General features: G+C 41.1%; 1 protein-coding gene across 1 annotated transcript; it reads right to left on the bottom strand.

Moving 5' to 3' along the window:
• Positions 1 to 6,565: 6,565 nt before the first annotated feature.
• LOC308297910 (eukaryotic translation initiation factor 1A, Y-chromosomal-like) lies at positions 6,566 to 7,018 on the bottom strand (the record flags this gene model as incomplete). The annotated part of the gene is made up of 1 exon (XM_080741474.1): positions 6,566 to 7,018. One exon carries the CDS (start codon positions 7,016 to 7,018, stop codon positions 6,566 to 6,568), a length of 453 nt encoding a protein of 150 aa, XP_080597600.1.
• Positions 7,019 to 12,407: the final 5,389 nt, after the last annotated feature.

The following is a 12,407-nucleotide window of genomic DNA, read 5'->3' on the forward strand; positions in this document are numbered from 1 at the left end:
TCTGTGAACACAGAACAGAGGCATGAAGGAGTGGTTCCTTGAGGCCCACCATCTGACAAAAGCTGTGACCGCACACATGCACAAACACACTTGTTTTCTTCTTCTAGATATTTTAACCACTTACACCCACCTTATACACCAAAAAATAAAAATATCAAATAATTTGATTTAGAGTAGGACTCGTTTTGAGACTGCAAGGTAGAATAGGTGCAAGAAATTGTTAGCTACACAGTGACATAATTTACAATAATGTCAAAGCCTCAGCCTCAGTTTCCTTGGCCCTGCTGGAACTTGGAGAGGACAGGCACAAGAAAATACCACTAAGAAGTAATGGAAAGGCAACAAATGAGGGTAGAGACATGGCGTGACGACCAAGAACTAATTATGCAGTGGAAATGCGACATAAGTATGGTTACATTTAGACATGGGTTTGGTGTGGGTAAGGTTTGGAACCATTGGTATATTATAGTTAATCGTGGGTTTGGTGTAGTTACGGTTGCCATTATGACATCGTTCAAAGGTTGGGATGGGCGGGGTCAGAACTGATTTAGGGTGTCAGGGTGCCTCAGAGATGCTGTGACTACCCGAACTGCTTCGACCACTGTGATTGGTCAGACGCTCCGCGTTGTTTCGGCCCATTCATTCAGCCCAGCTTCAAGTTCATTCTGTCAGGCAGATGGAAAAGCAGCGGTGGTTTGGGATAGTGATGGGCAATCCCGTTCATTTCAGTGAACGGATCATTTCGTTCACGTTCACAGTAATGATCCGTTCAAAAGATTTGTTCAAATGATTCATTCATAGCGTGATCGTCCCGTGAAAAACACTATCGCGGGAGCGTTTTTATTACATCGCGAGTACAGCCTGCCCTAGCGTCCTGTCTGCTGGCCGGGGCTATTAGCTCATACCCTGCCAAAAAAGACGTTTCTATAATAAAAACGTCTTTTTAACTATGGACCTCCCTTTTTTTTTTTCAAAAGATTTTTTTGAAAAAAAAAATGTTGGACCTCCAACAATGTACTAGGCATGATCGCGATCGCGAAATTGCATGTTTAACCCCCATACCAACCACATCTTTATGATGGCAGCCATGTTTGTTTACATTTGAAGAAAACATAAGGGCTGCCTTCTCCTGAATGCCTGAACGGATTTCCAAGCGGATTTTTTTGTTTGAAAGCTGTGAAAAGCATGCACATGCATAGTGCATGATCTGTGCACGAATGTGTGCACCAGCGTGCACACTATTTTTTTAACCCTTTGTTGGCGAAACGGCAATATAAGAGGTCCCACTTTAAATATGGCACCGACTGAGTTAGGGGGAGGGGCGGGGGTGTGAACGAGCCATTTCAGGGATTTGAACGAATCGTTCATGAGTCATGCTAATGATTCGATTCTTATGAACGAATCACTCATGAACGACACATCACTATTTGGGATAGACATTAGCCAATAACTGTGACAAGACTGTACGTTGGTTGACACCGTCTATATGTTTGTTGTGTTCAGTCTGGGGACTCACATGAACCTGCAGCTGTGCTTCATCAACAACAGTGAGAGTGAGGATGACGAGGAGGACGAAGACAACAACAAAAAGGTTACACACACGCACAGACGCATGCACACACACACATACACACAGATGCATGCAGACAGACACACGCACGCACGCACGCACGCGCACACACACACACACACACACACACACACACACACACACACACACACACACACACACACATTGGGAGGATGCACGTGTGTGTGTGTGCACAACAACCTCCCAATGCGTGTGTGACTTGTCAGTCATATGTTAGTCAGACATTGCAATTTAACTCACAATGTCAACAACAGCCTTCCTTACTATCATTATAGTAAATTACTGTACTTAAGTACAAATTTGAGGAACTTTTACTTTACTAATATGTCCATTTTATCATTGCCTATGTTGTATGATTCTACTCCACTACATCTCAGGCAAATATTGTATTTGTCTGTATGTATGTATATATATATATATATATATATATATATATATATATATATATTTATTTATTTTTTTGTTTTTTTTTTGTTTTTTGTTTTTTTGTTATTCCACTCCAATTATTTGACAGCTTTAGTTACAAGTTACTTTGCAGATTTAGACTATTATTACAAAACATAATTAATCAGACCTATTTGAAGATATCACAACAGGTTGCAATGAAGATCTGATATTTCCCAAAACAATTGACACATTAAAAATACTTTTACTTTGGTTTTGTAAGTATATATTAATGCCAATGCTTTTTTGTAATTTTACTCAAGTAAATATTTGAATTCAGAACTTATTTGTAACAGTATTTCTTTCTATATTGTGTTATTACTTCTTTTACTGAAGTAAAAAAACAACAACCACAAGAACAGTGTTAGAAGTACTTGTCTTGTTTTACCACTAATGATAGGTGTGATGGTAATAAGAACATGGATCAGATGAGTATGATCAACAGCATGAAGTCACTTGTTATCACTATAAAACATAATTATTGTTTTGATTACATATTATCTCTGTCGGGCAAAATGCCCTGCTTCGTCACGCAAGAGTAAAATGACACCTCCGGCACTCGAGATAAGAAGGAAAAAACAGTGCCGGGATAATTTTGATATCTGATCTGTGATCATAGAATTATCTCAGCAAACATTGTAAATAAGAAATGTTTGATTAGTAAAATCATATATGCAGTGTTTAACACCCAAAATCAGGTCCATCTAAAATAATTGTCCTGATTAAAACTAGAATAAAATGTCAACAGTTTTTGTCGACTATAAAACTAGACTAACTAAAATGACGTTGTCTTGGACTAAGATAAATACCTAAAAGGCTTAACTTTTAGTCGACTAAAACCTGACTAAATAAAGACAGGGTTAGAAGGTTGACTAAATGTGCTAAAAACTAACAAGGGCGATTGAAACTAGACTAAGACTGACATTAAATTAAAAGAATGGCTCATAAAATGAACACTAGCAGCATGACTAAAACATTCCTAGTGCACAGACTGGATCTCATACAGGCTGCTGGGATGTAGAATTTATCTTTTTTGCTAGTCCTATTATGCCAGCTCAGCATCACAAAGCTACATTAGAGATACTGTTCCTCCGAAACAGTGTGGGCTCGCTCGTGACTATATTCTACAGTGTGCTATATCATGTGAAGTTCAACCAATATTCCAGCTACCACCACTCCCAGATTCTCCACACCTCAATTGCACCTCATTGGCTAAGCCTTTGTTCTGTCTGCGACGGAACTCACGCGACGGAACTCACTCTATAAATAATGAAGATAACATAGTGTTCTCGCCTTTCAGGCGAGCCCACAATAAGTGACAGCCATGTTTATAATGAGAATTAACAGTAAGGAGGCAACATGTTCCTGTTCATCTGAAATGACTTCATCTTCTCATGTGTTTATCTACAGAAGGCAATGAAGAGAGGAACAGTGCAGGTTCCTCATCCACCCCAGACTGCTCCTGTTGTAGCAGAGAGAACCAAACCGTCCAGGAGCTTCAAGAATGCTCTGAGGTCCCTACGAGACAAACTGAGGACTGACCACAAGCAGCAGGTGAGAGGGAGGCAGTGACACATCTGCCAGGATGAAAATCTAATTGTCTGGTTGGACAGACAGACAGACAGACAGACAGACAGACAGACAGACAGACAGACAGACAGACAGACAGACAGACAGACAGAGATACAGAGAGAGAAAGACACAGACGGACAGACAGACACACACGCCAGACAAACAGGCAGAGAGGGAGAGAGAGCAGAGAGACACACAGATATAGGGAGGAATAGGTCTATCGAGATCAGACTAATCTTTATTGTCACAGCACAGTTTTAAAGGTGTAAAACAGTGTGTTTTTGTGCAAGTTCTGTGCAAGCGTCCAATGACAACAAATGGAAAGCTAATAATGCTATAGTGTGTGTGCCTGCATGTGCTTTGCTCAGAACCTCTGGCTGATGACCAAAAAGCCTAATATCTTTTTAGTTAGTACTTTTAACATTTGTTATTGTAGGCTTTTAAATGTAAGTACAACTTTAAATGTTAAATGTTGCCTTTTACTCGAGTAAAACAGAGTATTTCTACATTGTGGTATTGCTTTTAATGAAGTATAACATGGGAGTGTTTCTACCACCACTGGTCCCGTACGGCACACAGAGCGTGATGGATGTGTTTTGATGTGACTTCATTGAATTGGATGCATAAAAACACAGGTTGTTTCTGACTAAAGGCCCATTCCCACTGGGCCAGATAACAGATATCTGGAGATATTTCTCCAGATATTTCTCCATGCAAAGTGGATGGTAGATACAGATAAAAAAATGTTTTGCCACAGATAAAAGTATCTGTGGCAAATATCTGTGTTATATATTTTTTTTATCTGTATCTACCATCCACTTTGAATGGAAAAATATCTGGAGAAATATCGCCAGATATCTGTTATCTGGCCCAGTGGGAATGGGCCTTAATGCAGTTAGAGTTGACTGGGACAGGCTGGTGCCACCGCTAGAGCAGAGAGTCATGGGTACTTCCTGTTTGGGGACAGCAGGACAGCAGGTTCACACACATTTTGTCTTGTTCTGTTCTGCTTCTCAGTGTGTGTGTGTGTGTGTGTGTGTGTGTGTGTGTGTGTGTGTGTGTGTGTGTGTGTGTGTGTGTGTGTGTGTGTGTGTGTGTGTGTTCGTCTAATCTGATCTGTGCCCTTTTGCTACTCATACCTCTCTGTTAACCACTTTAGATGGCCCCAATGAACCCAGTGTGGTGCCCCCTGCACCTGTGTTTGTCACGACCATGACATGACACTTTACTTGTCGATTAATCATTGCGTTTTTCCATCTACATCAAATCTCTTCATCAAAGACAGCCGATCTACAAGCTCTAAAGTTTTGCTGATTGCTCCCCCATAAAAGTCAGTAGGGCCCTCTGGAAAACAATGTAGCCCACACCTGGGGTTGGAGGTATCTTACCAACTAGCGAGGGGTCAATACAGATTTGTATTTTATTAATTTACAATTTCTATTGGATCTGATTTCAGCTTATTATCAGGCCCTCTCTTAAATTCAATGCAATCAAGTATTATCAGAGACACGTGACGTATTGACTTCCTACTCGGTACATCAATCCCTCAGGTCTGCGACGATGCGCACGCTATGTAAGTTAAGATGTGTGGGTGACAGATATGCACGCACACAGAGCATATCTATGCCAGGCTCGGTGGAAACCCATTATTTGGTCAAAACTGATGGTCCAAAAAAGAAAAGAAAAAAAAAACTTGGCGATTGAGTCTGTGCAAAGTCTGTGGAGAAAATAGCATTGTGCCGTCCGTCCATCCATCCATCCATGTTCAACCGCTTATCCAGAATCTGGTTGCAGGGCTAACAGTTCCAACAGAGATTTCCAGTGTTACCTCTCTAGAGCAACCTTTTCCACTTGCTCCAGGAGAAAACCGAGGCGATTGTGCCAAATCACATCTTATTGTAAAGGAATAGTTCACAGAAGAAATTACTTTATTTCTATTGTTTACCTATCCGGGGTTGTCTTTGGCTTGGGTTTTAGTTTGTAAAGCATTCCTGGAGCGAGTCCTGTGCCTGGGGTGTGCACACTATATGAGTGTACAGTATATGAGGTATATGAGGGATTGAATGTCCCTGAGGAGTCTCAGAAGTATGTTGGAGAAAGAACCCAGACCAGTCAGTGCAGGTTGGGCAGAATAGTCACCATTGACGTCCAGTTGTGCAATACCCGTTGTGTGTGTGTGTGTGTCTGTGTGTCTGTGTGTGTGTCTGTCTGTCTGTCTGTCTGTCTGTCTGTCTGTCTGTCTGTCTGTCTGTCTGTCTGTCTGTCTGTCTGTCTGTCTGTGTCCCTTTCATGCCCATACATTATATGGAGATCTCTTATATGGCTATCTTTTATGGCCATTTATGGTGTTCCGTTTCCAGGCCAGTTTGTGATGTCATTTCCAAATTTGAGAACTGTAGTTCTGTCTTGTCAGACAGACATTATTTGGGTGTTGTTTCAGCAAGTGGCTCTTACCATGGTGACGACAGTGTTTAGTATCAGTGATGTCAGCATGCAGACTGTTCCACCGTTTATGCCCATACATGGCGTTCCGTGACGTCAGTCAGTGATGTCGGGGATTGTTTCAGCATGCAGCTGTTACCATGGTGGCGACACTGTTTAGTATCAGTGATGTCAGCATGCAGACAGACGGTAGACAGAAGTTCCGTAAATTAATATTTAGATGGTGAATCCAGAATGCAGAAAGTACGAAAAACACTGCTCGGTCCAATGTCTGTAACCCGTCACGTTCTATGGTTATAAAATGACACATATATGCCCTACCTGTCTGCCAGCAGAGTGTGCAAGTACTGCGATTGGTGCTGTTCAGTGCTGCCTATATGTGGGTGGGCAAGTTGGCTCTCTGTCGAGGTGTCAACTTGTGCCTTGTTATTTATATCAGGCTCCCTTTGGTTCCATTTGTTCGACCCATAGGGGTCCATCAATTCGTCCCCAGACCTGACCTCGAGAACCAGATCTTCAGATATCATCAATCTCGTTGTCGTCATCCATGTCATTCTGATTCACGTCGTCGTTGAACTGGATCTCGTCGTCGTCGCCGGGGCCAAACGTGGAGGTGGACTCGTTGATGCGGGCGTGTTCGGGCAGCTCTCCGTACGTCTTCAGGCTCCTGGCCTCATCAGCGTTGTACTTGAGGATGACGTCGGCCTTGTCGTCCTGGTAGTCCCTCAGCCCCACCAGGATGATGTCCGTCGCGTTGATCCACACCTTCTTGCGCAGTTTACCTCGGATGTGACATCGCCGCTTCACTCCGTCGAAGCATGCCGCCTCCAGATATCCGTTTCCCAGCATTTTGACCACCTGGGCGTACTCCTGCTCGTCGCCTTTGAACACCAGCTCTCTCTTCTCGCACTCGTTCTCGTTCTTCCCGCGCCTGCGGTTCTTACCTCCTTTGCCTTTGTTTTTGGGCATGGTGTTTGTACGTCTAACTCACTCACACGACTGTCTCGGGTTTTAAGGATGAATTAATTGTCCTATTGACCTTGTTTTTTAAAGGCTGGGCACAGCTGTGGTGTGACGTCACACACAAACACAAACGTTTGCAATGACAACACAGATTAGCCAGTGGTACAGTACTTGATTTAAAATGACTTTCATATTGTACTATTGCACTTTTTACTCCTCTTCAATGATGTGACATCTTTTGTTACTAGTTACATTGCCAATTTAGATTATTACGAAACATACATTAATCAATTAAGCCCTAATTATGATCCTATTTTAAAATAGCAGATACAAGCTACTTTTTACTCCACTACAATTAATTGACAGCTTTGGTTATTAGTTACTTTGATCATTAATACAAAACACACATTAACGAATTAAGCTCTATTTTACTCAAAAATACCCAATTCATTCCTCCTTCATCGTCTCTGCTCCTCGCCGCCCCACTCAGGGGAGGGGCTAAGGCGCGAGGAAACCGACACGAGTGGTGGATGGAGGATTGAGTGTTGGGATAGAAATATCATTTAATGATTGGTCTGACTGACGCCATGTTCTTTGTTTACCTGGTATCCTAGCTTCTTGAGGCACTATTGTGAAGGAATTGTAAATGGTCCTTGTTCCACTCAGGTGCCAGTGGTTGGTGGTGACAGTGGGGTGAACAGGAGGACACTGGAGCGCGCTGACTTGGTGACATTCAGTATAAAGGAGTTAAATGGTCTGTGTGGCTCTCTCAGCCAGGCTATACAAGGTACGCACGCATGCACGCACACGCACACACACACACACACACACACACACACACACACACACACACACACACACACACACACACACACACACACACACACACACACACTTGAAGAGTTTGAGAACTACTGGTCTAGACTCAAGTGATCTTTTTGTCTTCAGTGTCCCCTTTCTGAATCCAAGTACCCCTTTTACCCGATTTAAATATTTAATTTAGAAAACAAGCTAACATTATGGTGCAATGAATGATTATCAACCCACCCTTTGATGAATATAAATAAGAAAAGGCAGTGATAGAGTTTAATCATGTATTGTTTTCTATTCAACATCACTTGTGCTCGTCAGGTTCTTTTTTTGACACTTGATGTGAGAAGCAGAGAAGCGGGTTTTCACAAAGTTAACCAATGTTTCATCAATAAGCATTACTCTGTAAGACATTTTCCAGTCTCTCTCACTTTAGTAACTGTAGTACTGTACCTTTGTGTACAGTGTGGGAATGGAAAAGTGACGAACGTGTGTGTGTGTAATCCTTCCAGAGCTCAGTACAGAGTTGGTGGGGCGTCTACAGACCAGGGATCAGTTGAGAACGGAACAGGACGCCATGCTGGTGGAGGTCCAGGACCTGACATCACTCTGACCGATGGCAACACGGAAACGACAACAGCCCCGCCCACCAACGATGGCACGTCTGGGACACGAGAAGAAGTGACATCACTCTGACCGACGATGTCACAGCGCCAACGAGAACCCTGCCGCTGTCTGAGTGATCTGAAGTGACATTTGACCGCAATGTCATCGCAACAAGCAGGACACTTTTTCAGTAGCATTGTGACATCACTCTTGAACTATGATGTCATAAAAACAGGCAGGACACTTTTTAAGTTGCAGCGTGACATCACTCTTGAACTGTGATGTCATAAAAAAGCAGGACACCTTTGGGTTACAATGTGACTCTGACGCCATTGTTGTAACAAGATCCCGGCAACAATCACATACACTGATGACACGGCAGTCCCACCCCAGTGAAGAGGTCAGGAGCGGTTAGAGACATGGACATCATGTGACAAAGCGGTATAGACCCTCCCATCAACACGTCACTCCTCCATTAATGATCCTATTGCACATGTTTGATTTTAGTCCTTGTCATTGTCCTCTTTTCAAATGTATTAGCAGCATCTGTAAAAGGTAGTGTAAGTGATAGTTTATTTTTATATATAAGTGTTAAATGTCTCTATATTGTGATTGTATAGTAACCATTGTGTTTATTCAGTAACAGGGATCTCCCCTTTAGTTTTCTTTTCCTTTTTCGTCTCTTTAATGAACATAAAATACATTTTCCGTTTGTGATACCAATTTAATAAAATCAGGATTGAGAACTCATACAGGACACAAGATAAACTCGTGAAAGATTGGAAGTGATGACCCAAAGAAATGAGCAGACAAAATTGAAAATGGAACACTGATAATGGGTTCTCTTTTTTCTGATTGGAGACTATTTGATGTCCCACCTGCAAATGTATTTTGTTCAAATTAAGAGCTGAAGAGATAGGGACACCCCTGTTACTGAACAAATACTCTATAGAAAACAAGTTAACTTACACTACCATTACTAGGCTACCTTTCTTCGTCCAATTAATTCACCCGAAAATATATATTTTCGGAACTCTCGTCTGTGTTATGAGTTAAATACATACACACAGAACGCAAATTTCATGTGGTTATAAAGCAATGCATTTCTTATTCAGAACAAGGTAGATTTCTTCTCAAATCAACCTGTATGAATGAGGCATCAACTACATGTATAGCGTTGATGCAACATACCGGCCATTTTGGTATCGATCAATCGCCACGTCCTCGGTGCATGGCAACCTTTAATTGTGATTGGGGTAAAACTGGCTTATTATTATGATGTTGTCGCTGTAGTGCAGAAACCTTGCATTTTTACATTTCAACTTTGTACATATGGTTCGTAAATTAATGTCCTACTTCATCACAAAAGTAGTGAAAATAGCAGATATCTCACAAGCTCACAACGTGCATGTTGCACCACAACAGATTGTGAGCTTGTAGATTAGCTATGTTTGCTATTTTATGTTTTTAAAATAATTATATTTTGGACGTACAAGGTTTGCACCCGACTGCAGCGACATAAAGGGATTGTAACCATGCTGCTAGCAGCTGCCACTTGGACAATCTTAACTCTGTAATGTTAGTGTCCATTTTGATTTCAAATGTAATGAAAGTATTTCCTGTTGTTTGTACTGTACATACACTACATGTCTGTGTGTAGGATGTAAGCTTGTAGCCAGTAAGTTTAGATTTTTTTATATAAGGGACAAGGGTGTCCCGTTCCGTACAGTCTCGGTACATGATGTGACGATATTAATTCCCCTAATATGATCAATTATGATAAATATGTGGTATTAACAAGCGATCCTGAGCTCTCTTTGAGTTCAGCCATACCAATCTTTTTTCAACCCCCTTGAACAATCTTAAACCCCCTTTGGGTCCGATATACTTCGTTGAGCGGCGAATGGTGGATAATAACATATCTAAAAGCTTGTAGAGCTATTTTTGCTACTTTTGACAATTCTTTTAACTGTTGAAAATGTTTTTTTATTTTGTTATGTAGCAAAAACAGCTGATCAAGCTTGCATTTCATAAATATATGTTGATATGAATATATGATATGCTTGCATCACAATTCGCTGTGAGCTTGTAGATCAGCAATTTTTGCCATTTGTTTTTTATTGAAATTATTTGATTTTACAATTAAAAATATTTATTTCCCCCCCCACTATGATAACAGTAAGTGGTTAGACTATTTATGGAATATAACTTTGAACGGTTTCTGTTCAGCCACATGTAATAACAAGTTCTGAAGGACTTGTAGTCAGGGAAAATTAGCCGAATACCTGTCAAATCTGGGAATAAATTCCTTACCAAACAATTTCTTCACCAATGTGTTCGTAAAGGTGTCTAGTAACATATCTAACAAAGATTGAAATTCAACATCCCTGGGAAAATATTTGTCAGCTAGGGTAATTCTGGGTCTCATTCACTTAGTATACATTGTGAGGGGTCTAACTAGGTGTTTTTTTTATTCTGAATCCATTGCAAGCATTTGTTTTGCACGAAAAACATTCCATGGGCTAAAAATGGACCCCCATACCACTATGAAAAGTGACCAGCCCATTTTTATGGGCTGGTCTTTGGGGGGGTTCCAGGGGGTCCCTGGCAAAAATCATATTACATCAAATTCAGTTTAACCCTATTTTACACTTGCTAAATAGCCAATCTACAAGCTTGTATATTGCCTATTTTCTAAACATTGTGAAAAATCTGGTACAATGTCTCTTAGGGGGGACCCTGGCACAAAATCTGTTCAGATGGTGCTCCGTAGCCAAATACATAATAAATGTTTGCGTACTTGACATGAAGGTGTTTGAGAACCAGTGTGATATAAAGTATATAACTCAAGGGTAGACTTTTAAACCATCTGGCATAACACAATGTTCTTGTCAAACCGGTGTGTGGACCCAAACAAGAGCACCTGTCCTCAGAGCTGCCTTTCGTAATGGTTTTCTTAGAAAGAAATCGGACCCCGTGTTTACTGCCATCTCTGTGTTTGCAAAACAGTCATCCATGAACAAGTCAAAAGAGATACAGGGTTCACCCCTATTGGCCCGCTAGAGTTTGGGTAGACGCCACTGTTTTCACTTCTGGGGTCACTGTCAGGGGCGCCACAAGGGGGTGGGAAAGTGAGTTACTAGGGCCCAAGGTGGAGGGTCCTTAATTATTTGATACTTTAGCTATTGAAAAATAGCAGATATACAAGCTGTGCAAATCTTATATGTATTTTTTAAGCGAACATTTGTAACTAAAGTGTTGCTTCTGGGGGGTCCCTGGAACTAAATATTTTGAGATGGGGGTCCGTGGTCAAATACATATCATTTTGCTTGAGGGTCCTTCACACAAAAGTTTGAGCACCACTGACATAGAAACATTAGAAGGATTAGAAATATTCAAAGACAATTTGGCTTTTGTGTTCTCCCCAGACAGTTGCTTAGTTCAATATTTACATCTTTAATGTGAATTTGGATCACTCCTAAGCATTTTTTTTATGAGTCTAACTTTCAGTATAGGACACGTGTGAGTCAGGAGAGGGTAGGATCCACATGGAAGACGAAAGTCAAGAGCAGGTTCAGACATGGGGAACACGAGCAGCATTATTTTGTGCTTTAACTATTGAAAAATAACAGATATACAAGCTTGCAGCGTGGCAACGAGTGCAGCACTTGCTTGTAGATCTGCTATTTTTTTTCGTGAAAATTTGTGCAAGTCTTTGACATTTTTGGTCTTTTGAAAAACCTATGTTTCTATGTCAGTGGCGCTCAAACCTTTTCATGTGAAGGACCCCCAAAATGACATGTATTTGGCCACAAAATATTTAGTTCCAGGGACCCCACAGAAGCAAAATTTGAGTTACAAATGTTCGCTTAAAAATACATATATTCAAAGTTTTGCACACATCTTCAGACTAGGCCTGTCTGAAAAAGTGGTAGAAAGTGAGATTCCCCACTTAGCAAAACATTTTACGACTAAGTAC

Source organism: Nannobrachium achirus (genome assembly GCF_963921795.1).
Source record: "Nannobrachium achirus genome assembly, chromosome: 14".
Lineage (NCBI taxonomy): Eukaryota > Metazoa > Chordata > Actinopteri > Myctophiformes > Myctophidae > Nannobrachium > Nannobrachium achirus.